Source organism: Balaenoptera ricei, chromosome 2 (genome assembly GCF_028023285.1).
Source record: "Balaenoptera ricei isolate mBalRic1 chromosome 2, mBalRic1.hap2, whole genome shotgun sequence".
Classification (NCBI taxonomy): domain Eukaryota; kingdom Metazoa; phylum Chordata; class Mammalia; order Artiodactyla; family Balaenopteridae; genus Balaenoptera; species Balaenoptera ricei.
In genome coordinates this window covers 147,106,214-147,119,383 of record NC_082640.1, presented here as the reverse complement: position 1 = coordinate 147,119,383, position 13,170 = coordinate 147,106,214, and the positions used below count along the sequence as shown (strand labels likewise).

At 34.8% G+C, this 13,170-nt stretch overlaps 1 protein-coding gene across 3 annotated transcripts in view; it reads right to left on the bottom strand.

Annotated features, from left to right (window-relative positions):
* Positions 1-1,465: 1,465 nt before the first annotated feature.
* The window catches only part of PCNX4 (pecanex 4), a 42,755-nt gene continuing 31,050 nt past the window's right edge, over positions 1,466-13,170 (bottom strand). For 2 of the 3 annotated variants that reach the window (XM_059914328.1, XM_059914325.1), the window contains one exon: positions 1,466-2,152. In XM_059914328.1, coding sequence (XP_059770311.1) covers positions 1,901-2,152 — 252 coding nt within the window. In that variant the 3' untranslated portion in view covers positions 1,466-1,900. The remainder of the gene's footprint in view (positions 2,153-13,170) is intronic. The other variant, XM_059914329.1, reaches the window with a different exon arrangement.

Sequence of the window (13,170 nt, the reverse complement as noted above, 5' to 3'; positions counted from 1 at the left end):
AAATGTGTCAAATGCTACTTAGAGGACAAATAAGACGAGAATATAAAAGTAACTATAGTTGACCCTCGAATAGTGCTGGGGTTTTAATCTGCATATAATTTATAGTGGGCCCTCTGTATCCATGGCTCCTCCTTATCTGTGGATTCAATCAACTTTGTATCTTAGTATTTACTACTGAAAAACTCCATGTACAAGTGGACCTGCACAGTTCAAACCCACGTTGTTCAAGGGCCAGCTGTAGTTGGTTTGACAATATGAAGGTAAATAAGGACTTTAATAAAAACTTTATTTGGGGGGATAGTAGAGATGGAATCCAGACTGGAATGTTTTGACAAGTGAATGAAGATGAGGAAACTTGGCCATGAAAAGAAATGGAGGGACATGGCGGCAGTTTGAGAAAAATTCATGGTAAAGGGAAAGCGTGGCTTGGCACTATTATAATACTGAAAATCTTTAAACAACTTAAAATGCCCATTATTTGGGGGACAGTCTAATAATTTGTCATATCTATCAATGTTGTACAGTCATTAAAACTGATAACTAGTGTTTTTAATGATATGAGAAAATTTCCCTAGGTGACAAAAAAGGTATATATATATGTTTCCAGCTAATAAATCTCAGTTACATAAATCATAAGCCTGAGATCTGAACTCAGATGTAACACCAAACCCTATCTTATTAACTATACTATATTGCTTCCCCCAAAATGACTTAACACATGAATCTCGTGAATTCATTAATTGAAATTAGTCCAAAAAGCTATCCTTTAACACTGCTGTATTGAACTGTTCCACTTAATAAAGGAATAATAGTAATAAAAACCTAATTGGTACATTTCAAATAATTTCAATCATTACTAAAGAGAATGTATTACTTTACTACCTACTCAGGAGGCTACTACAGATTAAATAATGGGTACTATAGACGGAAATAAATAAGGTGTAGAGGAAATTCATGTCCCAAATGATGCAGATTCATTGTTCATCCTCCTTATAAGTACCTGTAAAAAGTTCTAAGCAGCAAAAGAGTGAAAATAAAAGCCTGATCACATGAAAAATTTTCTCCCATCTCTTTCTGCCTTTAGTTCAAACACCTTAAGACACTAATAACTGGTAGTCCTACCGGATCAGTCATTCTTCAGAAGCAGTATATTCAGTTGAAAAGAAATGCATAAGGAGCCAGATCTACAGAATGGCCTCTAACAGTCATAATCAGATTACCTTAATGTTGCTAATTCTGTGAGTATTCACATGATGAATGGGATGATCTTTTCCTTTCAAACATATCAAAAGGATACTTGGAAAAAAAAAAGAAAGATTTTTTTTGGAAGAGATTTTATTGAAAATGTTTAAGGTTTCTGAATTGAAGTATATGAAAAGAAAATGAATAGATTATATGGAAACAGACCATGTTAAATATTAAAATAAAATAGCACAAAGTTTGAAAGTACTATAAAATTTAATATTTCAAATAAATATATATACATTATGTAACCTTCAGTAGGATCCATTATCTTGACTTAAAAACACTGATATGTGTATCTTTTAAGCATGTAAAAATTACATAGTTGTTGACTTCTCTAAGGCAAGTCACTTATCACACATTTAAGAAAGCATTAAAAAATTCATTATATAATCTTACACAAATGTTTTATATTTACCAAAGCCTACCACACTCAATAGGGCACAAATATCGGCCAACTAATTCTAACTTTTATGTTAGACATAAACTTGTTGTTTTAAACCATTAAGATACCTAAGAGAATCAACTTTATAGAGCTTAGCTTTTCTTAGGCATCTGACTTGTGGGAGGAGAGACAGAAGTCCAGTGAAGTTATGAGGAATCATATTGTTAATTTTCGAGACATCTCATTTGCTCACAATACAAGTTAAAATGGGCTCTAAAACAAATGTATATGGAGAGGTTTTGAAGAATAAATTGGATATCCCAGGGGAGGATCAGCCGCTTGTACTGTAAGGTTTCTTAAAAGTAGTGGATGAGCTTGTATACTATAACGTTCCTCATCATCATTGGTGGCATAAAGCAATTCCCATGAAAGATTGGCCCACTGACCTCTAACAGCTTCAGCATTTAACTTCCCAACTTGGATCAATAATTCTTGAAGGGTAAGTACTCTCCCAGTGTAAACTCCCTGTAAAGAATAAACAAGGTGGGAGGGAAAGAAAAAGAAAAGAGATTATATTCAGGCCTTTATTTATAAAATTAGAGAAAAATTCCATTGTAGTTAGGCAAACTTAAACAGAAAGTAGTGTATCAAAATGTACATGAGTTGCTTGTCTTCAGAATCAAGAATCACATCTAACTGATTGCTCTCCAAATAAGTGCAAGAGAAAAAAATTTTCTGATAGCCACTGCACTCACTTCTCTTTACTTTCCTCTCTATTCCCTCATCCCATCTGGCCTCAGCAATGCATAAGTCATAAATACTAGTCAGTGAACAATCATCCAATAGGCTCTTTTCAAAAGCAGCTTTATTGAGATATAATTCACATTCCATATAATTTACTGATGTGAAATGTATAATTCAATGACTTTTTAGTATGTTCAGATACGTACAACTATCTCCACAATTGTAGAATATTTTCATGACCTAAAAAAGAAACCTTGTACTCTTTAGCTATTATCCTCCTATCCCTTAATTTCCCCAGTCATTAGCAACCACTAATGTATTTTCTAATCTAATGTATTGATTTGCCTTGTCTTGGAAATTTTACATGAATGGAATCGTGTGGTTTTTCGTGACTGGCTTCTTTAATTCAGCATGTTTTCAAGGTTGATTCATGTTGTAGCATGTATCAAGTAATTCACTCCTTTTTATGGCCAAATAATATTCCATTGAATGAATATACCACTATTTGTTTATTCATTCATCAGTTGATGGACAGTTGGGTGTGTCCATCTTTCAGCAATTATGAATAATGCTGCTATATTTGAATTTTCATGTGGATTTATGTTTTCATTTATCTTGGGTATATAGGAGTGGAATTACTGGATCATATGGTAACTCTATGTCTAGTTGAGAAAATGCGAGAATGTTTTCCGAAGTGGTAGTACCATTTTACATTTCTGCCAGCACTGTATCAGAGTTCCAATTTCTCCATATCCTCACCAACGCTTATTATCTAACTTTTTGATTTTAGACATCCTACTATGAAGTGATGTCATTGTGGTTTTGATTTGCATTTTGCTGATGATGAATGATGAGCATCTTTTCATGTGCTTATTGTTCCATTTGTATATTTCCTTTGAAGAAATGTCTATACAATCCTTTGTTATTTTTAAATTGGGTTAAGTTATGCTATTTATGGTCTAGCCCTCTAGTATATTTTTCACTTAGTTCTTTTTTATAATTTCTATCTCTATTGATATTCTTTCTCTATTTGATGTGAGATTGTCATCATACCTTCCTTTACCTCCCTTTTTAAATTGAGATATAATTGACATATTAGTTTCAGGTGTACAACATGATTCAGTATTCGGATATATTGTGAAATAATCACAATAAGTCTAATTAACATCCATCACTTCTTGACATGACAACTTTTATTACCTATTCTCTTAGCAATATAACAATATACAATCAGTATTATTAACCATACTGTGCATTGCATCCCCAGGTCTTATTTATTTTGTAACTGGAAGTTTGTACCTTTACCAATTGCACCCACTCCCACCCTCTGGCAACCACCAATCTGTTCTCTGTGTCTGTGAGTTTGGTTTTTTTCTTTTTAATTTTTTAGATTCCACATATAAGTGAGATCAAATGATATTTATCTTTGTCTGACTTATTTCACTTAGCATAATACCCTTAAGGTTTATCCACTTTGTCACAAATGGCAAGATTGCCTTTTTTATGGCTGAATAATATTGCAGTGTGTGTGTGTGTTTTCTTTATCCATACATACATCCGTAGGTATACAGGTTATTTCCATGACTTGGCTATTAAAAATAATGCTGCAATGAGCATGGGGGTGCAGGTATGGTTCTGAATTAGTGTTTTCATTTCCTTTGAATAAACATTCAAAATTGAAATTGCTGGATAATACGGTAGTTCTATTTTTAATTTTTTGAGGAACATCCATATTGTTTTCCATAGTGGCTGCATTAATTTACATTCCCACCAAAGAAGGATCCCCTTTTCTCCACATCTTAGCCAACACTTGTTATTTCCTGTCTTTTTGATAAGAGCCATTTTAACAGGTTATGAGGTGATAGTGGTTTTGATTTGCATTTCCCTGATGACTGGCGATGTTGACAACCTTTTCATGTCCCTGTTGGCAAACTGTATATCTTCTTTGCAAAAATTCATATTCAGTCTACTCAGATCCCCTGCCCATTTTAAAATCAGATTTTTTTGTTTTTGCTATTGAGTTATATGAGTTCTTTATATATTTTAAAACATAATAACCCCTTATTAGATATATGTTTTACAAATATTTCTCCCACACTTTGTAGACTGTCTTTTTGTTTTGTTGATGATTTCCTCTGCTGTGCTGAATGAAGCTTTTTATTTTTTAATTTAATTTAATTTTTTTTTTTGCTGAGCCACACCGCATGTGAGATCTTAGTTCCCCAACCAGGGATTGAACCTGTGCCCCTGCAGTGGAAGTGCAGAGTCTTAACCACTGGACTGCCAGGGAAGTCCCTGAATGAAGCTTTTTAGTTTGAAGTAATCCCACTTGTTTATTTTTGCTTTTGTTGTCAAATCCAAAAAATCATTACCAAGACCGATGTCAAGCAGCTACCACCTATGTTTTCCTCTAGGAGTTTTATGGTTTCAGGTCTTACATTTAAGTCTTTAATCCATTTTGAGTTAACGTTTGTGTACAGTGTTAAGACAGTGGCCCAGTTTTCATAACACCATTTATTGAAGAGACCATCTTTCACCCATTGCATATTTTTGGTTCTTTTGTCATAAATTAATTAACCATATATATGTGGGTTTATTTCTCGGCTCTCTATTCTGTTCCATTGACCTATGTGTCTTTTTTTATGCCAATACCATACTGTTTTGATTACTATGGCTTTGTAATATAGTTTGAAATCAGGAAGCATGATTCCTCCAGTTTTGCTCTTTCTCAAGATTGCTTTGGCTATTTGGGATCTTCTGTGGATCCATACAAAGTTTAGGATTGTTTGTTCTATTTCTGTGAAAAATGCCACTGGGATTTTGACAGGGATTGCACTGCATCTGTAGACTGCTTTGGGTAGTATGGACATCTTAACAATGTTAATTCTTCCAACCCATGAGCCTGGAATATCTTTCCATTTATTTGTGTCTTCAGTTTGTTTCACCGATGCCTTATAGTTTTTAGTGTCTTTCACATTCTTTTAAAAATTTACTCCTAGGTCTTCCTAACTTGCCTTTCTGAAAGTTCATTATTAGTATGTAGAAATGCAACATATTTCTGTATATTAAGTTTGTATACTGCAACTTTACCAAATTCATGGATGAGTTCTAGTAGTTTTTTGGTGGTGTCATTAGGATTTTCTATGTATACTATCACATCACCTGCAAACAGTGACAGTTTTACTTCTACCTTTCCAATTTCGATTCCTTTAATTTCTTTCTCTTCTCTGGTTGCTGTAGCTAGGACTTCCAATACTATGTTGAATAAAAATGGTGAGAGTGGAAATCCTTGTCATGTTCCTTATCTTAGAGGAAATACTTTCAGCTCTTCACCACTGAGTATGATGTTAGCTGTAGGCTTCTCATATATGGCCTTTATTATGTTGAGGTATGTTCCCGTTATACCCACTCTGTTAAAGAGTTTTTATCATAAATGGATGTTGAATTTTGTCAAAAGCTTTTTCTGCATCTATTGAGATGATCATATGATTTTTTAAAAAATTGAAGTATAGCTGATTTACAATGTTGTGTAAGTTTCAGGTGTACAGAAAAGTGATTCAGTTATACATATTCATAAATACATATATACAATATATTCTTTTTCAGATTCTTTTCCATTATAGGTTATTACAAGATATTGAATATAGTTCCCTGTGTGATATAGTAGTTCCTTGTTGTTTATCTATTTTACATATAGTAGTGTGTATCTGTTAACCCCAAACTCCTAATTTATCCCTCCTCCCCTTTCCTCTTTGGTAAAAATAAGTTTGTTTTCTATGTCTGTGAGTCTATTTCTGTTTTGTAAATAAGTTCATTTGTATTATTATTTTAGATTCCATATATAAGTGATATGATACTTGTCTTTCTCTGTCTGACTTACTTCACTTAGTATGATAATCTCTAGGTCCAAACATATTGCTGCAAATGGCATTATTTCATTCTTTTTATGGTTAAGTAATATTCCACTGTGTGTATATATGTATGTATGTATATGTATGTATGTGTGTATGTATATATACGTGTGTGTGTGTAAATTGGGTTGGCCAGAAAGTTCATTTGGGTTTTCCCATAACATCTTACAGAAAAACCTGAACAAACTTTTTGGCCAACCCAATATATACTACATCTTCTTTATCCATTCATCTGTCGATGGACATTTAGGTTGCTTCCATGTCTTGGCTATTATAACAGTGCTGTTATGAACACTGGGGGTGCATGCACCTTTTTGAATTAGAGTTTTTGTATTTTCCAGATATATGCCCAGGAGTGGGATTGCTGGATGATATGGTAACTCTAGTTTTAGTTTATTAAGGAATTTCTATATTGTTCTCCATAGTAGCTGTACCAGTTTACATTCCCACCAACAGTGTAGAAGGGTTCCGTTTTCTCCACACCCTGTCCAGCATTTATTCTTTGTAGACTTTTTGATGATGACCATTTTGACTGGTGTGAGGTGACATCTCACTGTAGTTCTGATTTGCATTTCTCTAAAAATTAGCAGTGTTGAGCATCTTTTCATGTGCCAGTTGGCCATCTGTATGTCTTCTTTGGAGAAATGTCTATTTAGGTCTTCTGCCCATTTTTTGATTGGGTTGTTTGGTTTTTTGATATTGAGCTGTATGAGTTTGCATATTTTGGAAATTAATCCCTTGTCAGTCTCATTGTTTTGCAAACATTTTCTCCCAAACCATAGGTTGCCTTTTAGTTTTGTTTATGGTTTTCTTTGCGTGAAAAAGCTTTTAAGTTTAATTAGGTCCCATTTGTTTATTTTCCTTTGTTCATTTCCATTGTTCTAGGAGACAGATCCAAAAAATTTGCTGCAATTTATCTCAAAGTGTTCTGCCTATGTTTTCCTCTAGGAGTTTTATAGTATCTGGTCTTAAATTTAGGTCTTTAATCCATTTTGAGTTTATTTTTGTATACAGTGTTAGAGAATTTCTAATTTCATTTTTTTATATGCAGTTGTCCAGCTTTCCCAGCACCACTTATTGAAGAGAATATCTTTTCTCCATTGTATATTCCTGCCTCCTTTGTCGAAGATTAATTGACCATAAGTGTGTGGACTTATTTCTGAGCTTTCTATCCTGTTCCATTGATCTGTGTGTCTGTTTTTGTGCCAGTACCATACTGTTTTGATTACTGAAGCTTTATAGTATAGTCTGAAGTCAGGGAGCATAATTCCTCCAGCTTGTCCTTCTTTCTCAAGATTGTTTTGGCTATTCAGGGTCTTCTGTGTTTCTCCATACAAATTTTAAAATTATTTGTTCTAGGTCTATGAAAAATGCCATTGTTAATTTGATAGGGATTACACTGAATCTGTAGATTGCCTTGGTTAATACAGTTATTTTAACAATACCGATTCTTCCAATCCAAGAACACAGTATATCTTTCCATCTGTGTTGTCTTCAATTTCTTTCATCAGCATCTTACGGTTTTCAGAGTACAGGTCTTTTGCCTCCTTAGGTAGCTTTATTCCTAGGTATTTTATTCTTTTTGATGCAATGGTAAATGGGATTGTTCCCTAAATTTTTCTTTCTGATATTTCAGTTTTTTGTGTATAGAAATGCAACAGATTTCTGTATATTAATTTTATATCCTGCGACTTTACCAAATTCACTAATGAGCTCTAGTAGTTTTCTGGTGGCGTCTTTAGGGTTTTCTATGTAAAGTATCATGTTATCAGCAAACAGTGATAGATTTACTTCTTCCTTTCCAATGTGGATTCTTTTTCTTTCTTTTTCTTCTCTGATTGCTGTGGCTAGGACTTCCAAACTATGTTGAATGAAAGTGGAAAGAGTGGGCATTGTCTTGCCTGCAAGTCCTTGTCTTGTTCCTGATCTTAGAGAAAATGCTTTCAGCTTTTCACCACTAAGTATGATGTTAGCTGTGGGTCTGTCATATATGGCCTTTATTATGTTGAGGTATGTTCCCTCTATGTCCCTACTTTCTGAAGAATATATTTTTTTATCATAAATGGATGTTGAATTTTGTCAAAATCTTTTTCTGTATCTATTGAGATATGTTTTTTTTACTTAATTTGTTAATGTGGTGTATCACACTGATTGATTTGCAGATATTGAAAAATCCTTGCATCCCTGGGAAAAAATCCCACTTGATCCCGGTGTATAATCCTTTTAGTGTACTGTTGGGTTCAGTTTGCTAGTATTTTGTCGAGCATTTTTGCATTTATATTCATCAGTGATACTGCCTGTAGTTTTCTTTTTTTGTGATATCTTTGTTTTTAGAATAGTTTCAGAAGAATAGGTGTTAACTCTTCTCTAAATGTTTGGTAGAATTCACCTATGAAGCTATGGTCCTGGACTTTTATTTGTTGGGAGTTTTTAAATTACTGATTCAATTTCAGTACTGGTAATTGGTCAGTTCATATTTTCTATTTCTTCCTGGTTCAGTTGTGGGAGACTGCACCTTAGAATTTGTCCATTTCTTCTAGGTTGTCCATTTTACTGGTGTATAGTTGCTCACAGCACTATCTTATGATCCTTTTTGTTTCTGTAGTGTCAGTTGTAACTTCTCCTTTTTCATTTCTGATTTTACTGATTTGGGCCCTCTCCCTTTTTTTCTTGATGAGTCTGGCAAAAGGTGTTATCGATTTTACTTATTTTTTCAAAGAACCAGCTCTTAATTTCATTGATCTTTTCTATTTTTTTAGTCTCTATTTTATTTATTTCTGCTCTGCTCTTTGTTTCTCTCTCTCTCTCTCTGTTTCTTCTAACTTTGGGTTTTGTTTGCTCTTCTTTTCCTCGTTCCTTTAGGTGTAAGGTTAAGTTGTTTGAGATTTTTCTTGTTTCCTGAGGTAGGCTTGTATTACTATAAACTTCCCTCTTAGAACTGCTTTTGCTGCGTCCCACAGATTTTGGATCATTGTATTTTCATTTTCATCTGTCTCTAGGTATTTTTAAAATTTCTTCTTTGATTTAATCAGTGATCCATTAGTTTCTCAGCAGTATATTATTTAGCCTCCAGGTGTTTGTGGATTTTTGCAGGTTTTTTCTTGTATTGATTTCTAGTCTCATATTGTTGTGGTTGTAAAAGATGCCTGATATGATTTCAGTTTTCTTAAATTTACTGTGACTTGATTTGTGGTCTAGCATGTGATCTATCCTGGAAAATGTTCCATGTGCACTTGAAAAGAATGTGTATTCTGCTGCTTTCAGATGGAATGTTCTGTATACACCTATGAAGTCAATCTGGTTTAATGTGTCGTTTAACACCAGTGTTTCCCTATTGATTTTCTGTCTGGAGAATCTGTCCATTGATGCAAGTGGGGTAAAGTCCCCTACTATTATTGTGATACTGTTAATTTCTCCCTTTATGTCTGTTAATATTTGCTTTAAGTATTTAGGTGCTTCTATGTTGGGTGCATAACATTTACAATTGTTATATCGGTTTGTTGGATTGATCCCTTGATCATTATGTAATGTCCTTCTTTGTCTCATTACAGTCCTTGTTTTAAAGTCTCTTTTGTCTGATATAAGCATTGCTAACCCAGCTTTCTTTTGGGAAAACAACCCCATTCACAATTGCATCAAAAAGAATAAAATACCTAGGAATAAATCTAACTAAGTAGGTAAAAGACCTGTACTCATAAAACTATAAGACACTGAAGAAAGAAATAGAAGATGACACAGACGGAAAGAGATACTGTGTTCATGGATTGGAATAAATAATATTGCTAAAATGACCATACTACCCAAGGTAATCTACAGACTCAATGCAATCCCTATAAAAATACCAATGGCATTCTCCACATAACTAGAACAACTAATCTAAAATTCGTATAGAAACACAAAAGACCCCAAATAGTCAAAACAATCTTGAGAAGAAACAAAGCTGCAGGTATCACATTCTCTGAATTCAAAATATATTACAAAGCTACAGTAATCAAAAGTATGGTACTGGCAAAAAAACAGTACATAGACCAATGGAACAGAACAGAGAGCCCAGAAATGAACCCACACATATGTGGGTGATTAATCTATGACAAAGGGGACAAAAACATACAGCGGGAAAAAGACAGCCTCTTCAATAAACGGTGTTGGGAAAACTGGACAGCTACATACAAATGAATGAAACTGGAGTACTCTCTCATATCATACACAAATTCAAAATGGATTAAAGACTTAAATGTAAGACCTGAAACTATAAAACCTCTAGAAGAAAACACAGGCAGTAAGTTATTTTACATGAGACTTAGCAATACATATTTTTGATATGTCTTCTCAGGCAAAGGAAACAAAAGCAAAAATAAACAAATGGGACTACCTCAAACTAAAAAGCTTTTGCACAGTGAAGGAAACTATAAACTAAACGAAAAGGCCACTTATTGAATGGCAGAAGATATTTGCAAATAATATACCTGATAAGGCATGAATGTCCAAAATATACAAAGAACTCATACAACTCAACATCAAAAAAAGAAACAACCCGATTTAAAAATGGGCAGAGGACTTGAATAGACATTTTTCCAAAGAAGATGTATAGATGGCCTAAAGGCACATGAAAAGATGATCAACATCACTGATCATCAGGGCAAGGCAAATCAAAACCTCAATGAGATATCACCTCACACCTCTCAGAATGGCTATTATCAAAAAAACAACGAATAACAAGTGTTGGTGAGGATGTGGAGAAAAAGGAACCCTCATGCACTGTTGGTGGGAATGTAAATTGGTGTAGCCACCATGAAAAACAGTAAGGAGATTCCTCAAAAAATTAAAAATAGACCTACCATATGATCCAGCAATTCTGCTCCTGGGTATTTATCTAATTAAAAGAAATATAGGACTTCCTTGGTGGCACAGTGGTTAAGAATCCACCTGCCAATGCAGAGGACACGGGTTCGAGCCCTGGTCTGGGAAGATCACACATGCCACGGAGCAACTAAGCCCGTGCACCACAACTACTGAGCCTGTGCTCTAGAGCCTGCGAGCCACAACTACTGAGCCTGAGTGCCACAACTACTAAAGCCTGCGTGCCTAGAGCCCATACTCCGCAACAAAGAGAAACTCCCTCAATGAGAAGCCCGCGCACCACAACAGAGTATCCCTCGCCCCCTGCAACTAGAGAAAGCCTGTGCACAGCAACAAAGAACCAATGGAGCCAAAAATAAAAAATAAATAAATTTAAAAAAAAAAAGGATAAGAAATATATGCACCCCTATGTTCATTGCAGCATTACTTATAATAGCCAAGATATGGAAGCAACTTAAGTGCCCATCAATAGATGAATGAATAAAGAAGATGTGGCATATATACAATGGAATATTAATCAGCCATAAAAAAGAATGAAATCTTGCCATTTGTGACAACATGGATGGACCTAGAGGCTATTATGCTAAATGCAATAAGTCAGACAGAAAAAGATAAATATGATTTTGTTTATATTTGGAATCTAAAAAACAAAACAAATGAACAAACATTAAAAAAAAACAACAACCAGAAACAGAGTTATAGACACAGGAAACAAACAAGTGGTTGCCGGAGGGGAGGGAGAAGGGGAAGGGGATGGAGAGAGGAAAGAAATAGGTGTGGGAGATTAAGAGGTACAAACTTCCAGTTACAAAAAAAATTTATTCCTAGGTATTTTATTCTTTTGATGCAATTGTAAATGGACTATTGTCTTAATTTCTCTTTCTGATAGTTTGTTATTACAGAGTATAGGGTTTTCTATATACAATATCACATCATCTGCAAATAGTACCAGTTTTACTTCTTCCTCTCCAATTTGGATGCCTTTTATTTCTTTTTCTTAACTAAAGTGCTCTGGCTAGGACTTCCAATACTATGTTGAATACAAGTGGTGAGAGTGGGCAACCTTGTCATGTTCCTGATCTTAGAGGAAATACCTTCAGCTCTTCACCACTGAGTATGATGTTAGCTGTGGGCTTCTCATATATGGCCCTTATTATGTTGAGGTAGGTTCCCTCTATAACCACTTTGTTTCCCACTTTGTTTAGTTCTTTAATCATAATTTCCTTCAGTCCTTTGAACATATATATAAAATGGTTACTTTGATATCTTTGTTAAACCTGACATGTCATTGATCTCACAGGCCATTTCTGTCATGTCCCCCCCCTCCCACCACCCTACACATGGGTCAGACTTTCTTGTGATTTTTTTGTTCTTTTTTTTTCATATCGCCTAATTTTTGTTGAAAACTGGACATTTTAGATAATACTGCAGCAATTCTGGGTACTGATCATCCCTCTCTACTCCACACCCCAGGGCTTGTTATTATTATTTGCATATTTGCTTAGTGAATGGCTGGATGACTTTAGTGAAGTTAATCCTACCTCCCGTTCAATTGTGAAGTCTCTGATATTGCTCCTCAGGGAGTACAGCCTTGTTGAGTGCCCACAGTTATGATGGGATGGCAGTGGTTTTGGCAAGGTTCTCTTTGTTAAATGCTCACACCCAGCTGGTTGCTCTACATTTTCAACAATGACCTGGGACCTAAATTGCTCCAGTGATCCAATTAAATTTGGGCTCCTTTGAAAGAACAGTTTTGGAGGTCAGTGTTTGAGATTTGTTTTGACCCCAGGAGGGCTCTCCTCCGCTGTTTCTTTCCCTGGTTCTCTCTGTTAATCTACCTAGCCTGCAGTTCAGCTGAGACCTCTAATGATTTTACCAATTGCCTCTAGTAACTTTCACTACCACCTCCACTGTTTTTTGAGGAACATCTTAAGCTTCAGTGTGTCCACACTATGTGCAAATGAAGTCACTTCCTTTGGTAAGAGATCTAGAGCTTTTTTTTTAATGGTCTGCTTCTCCCAGTGGGCA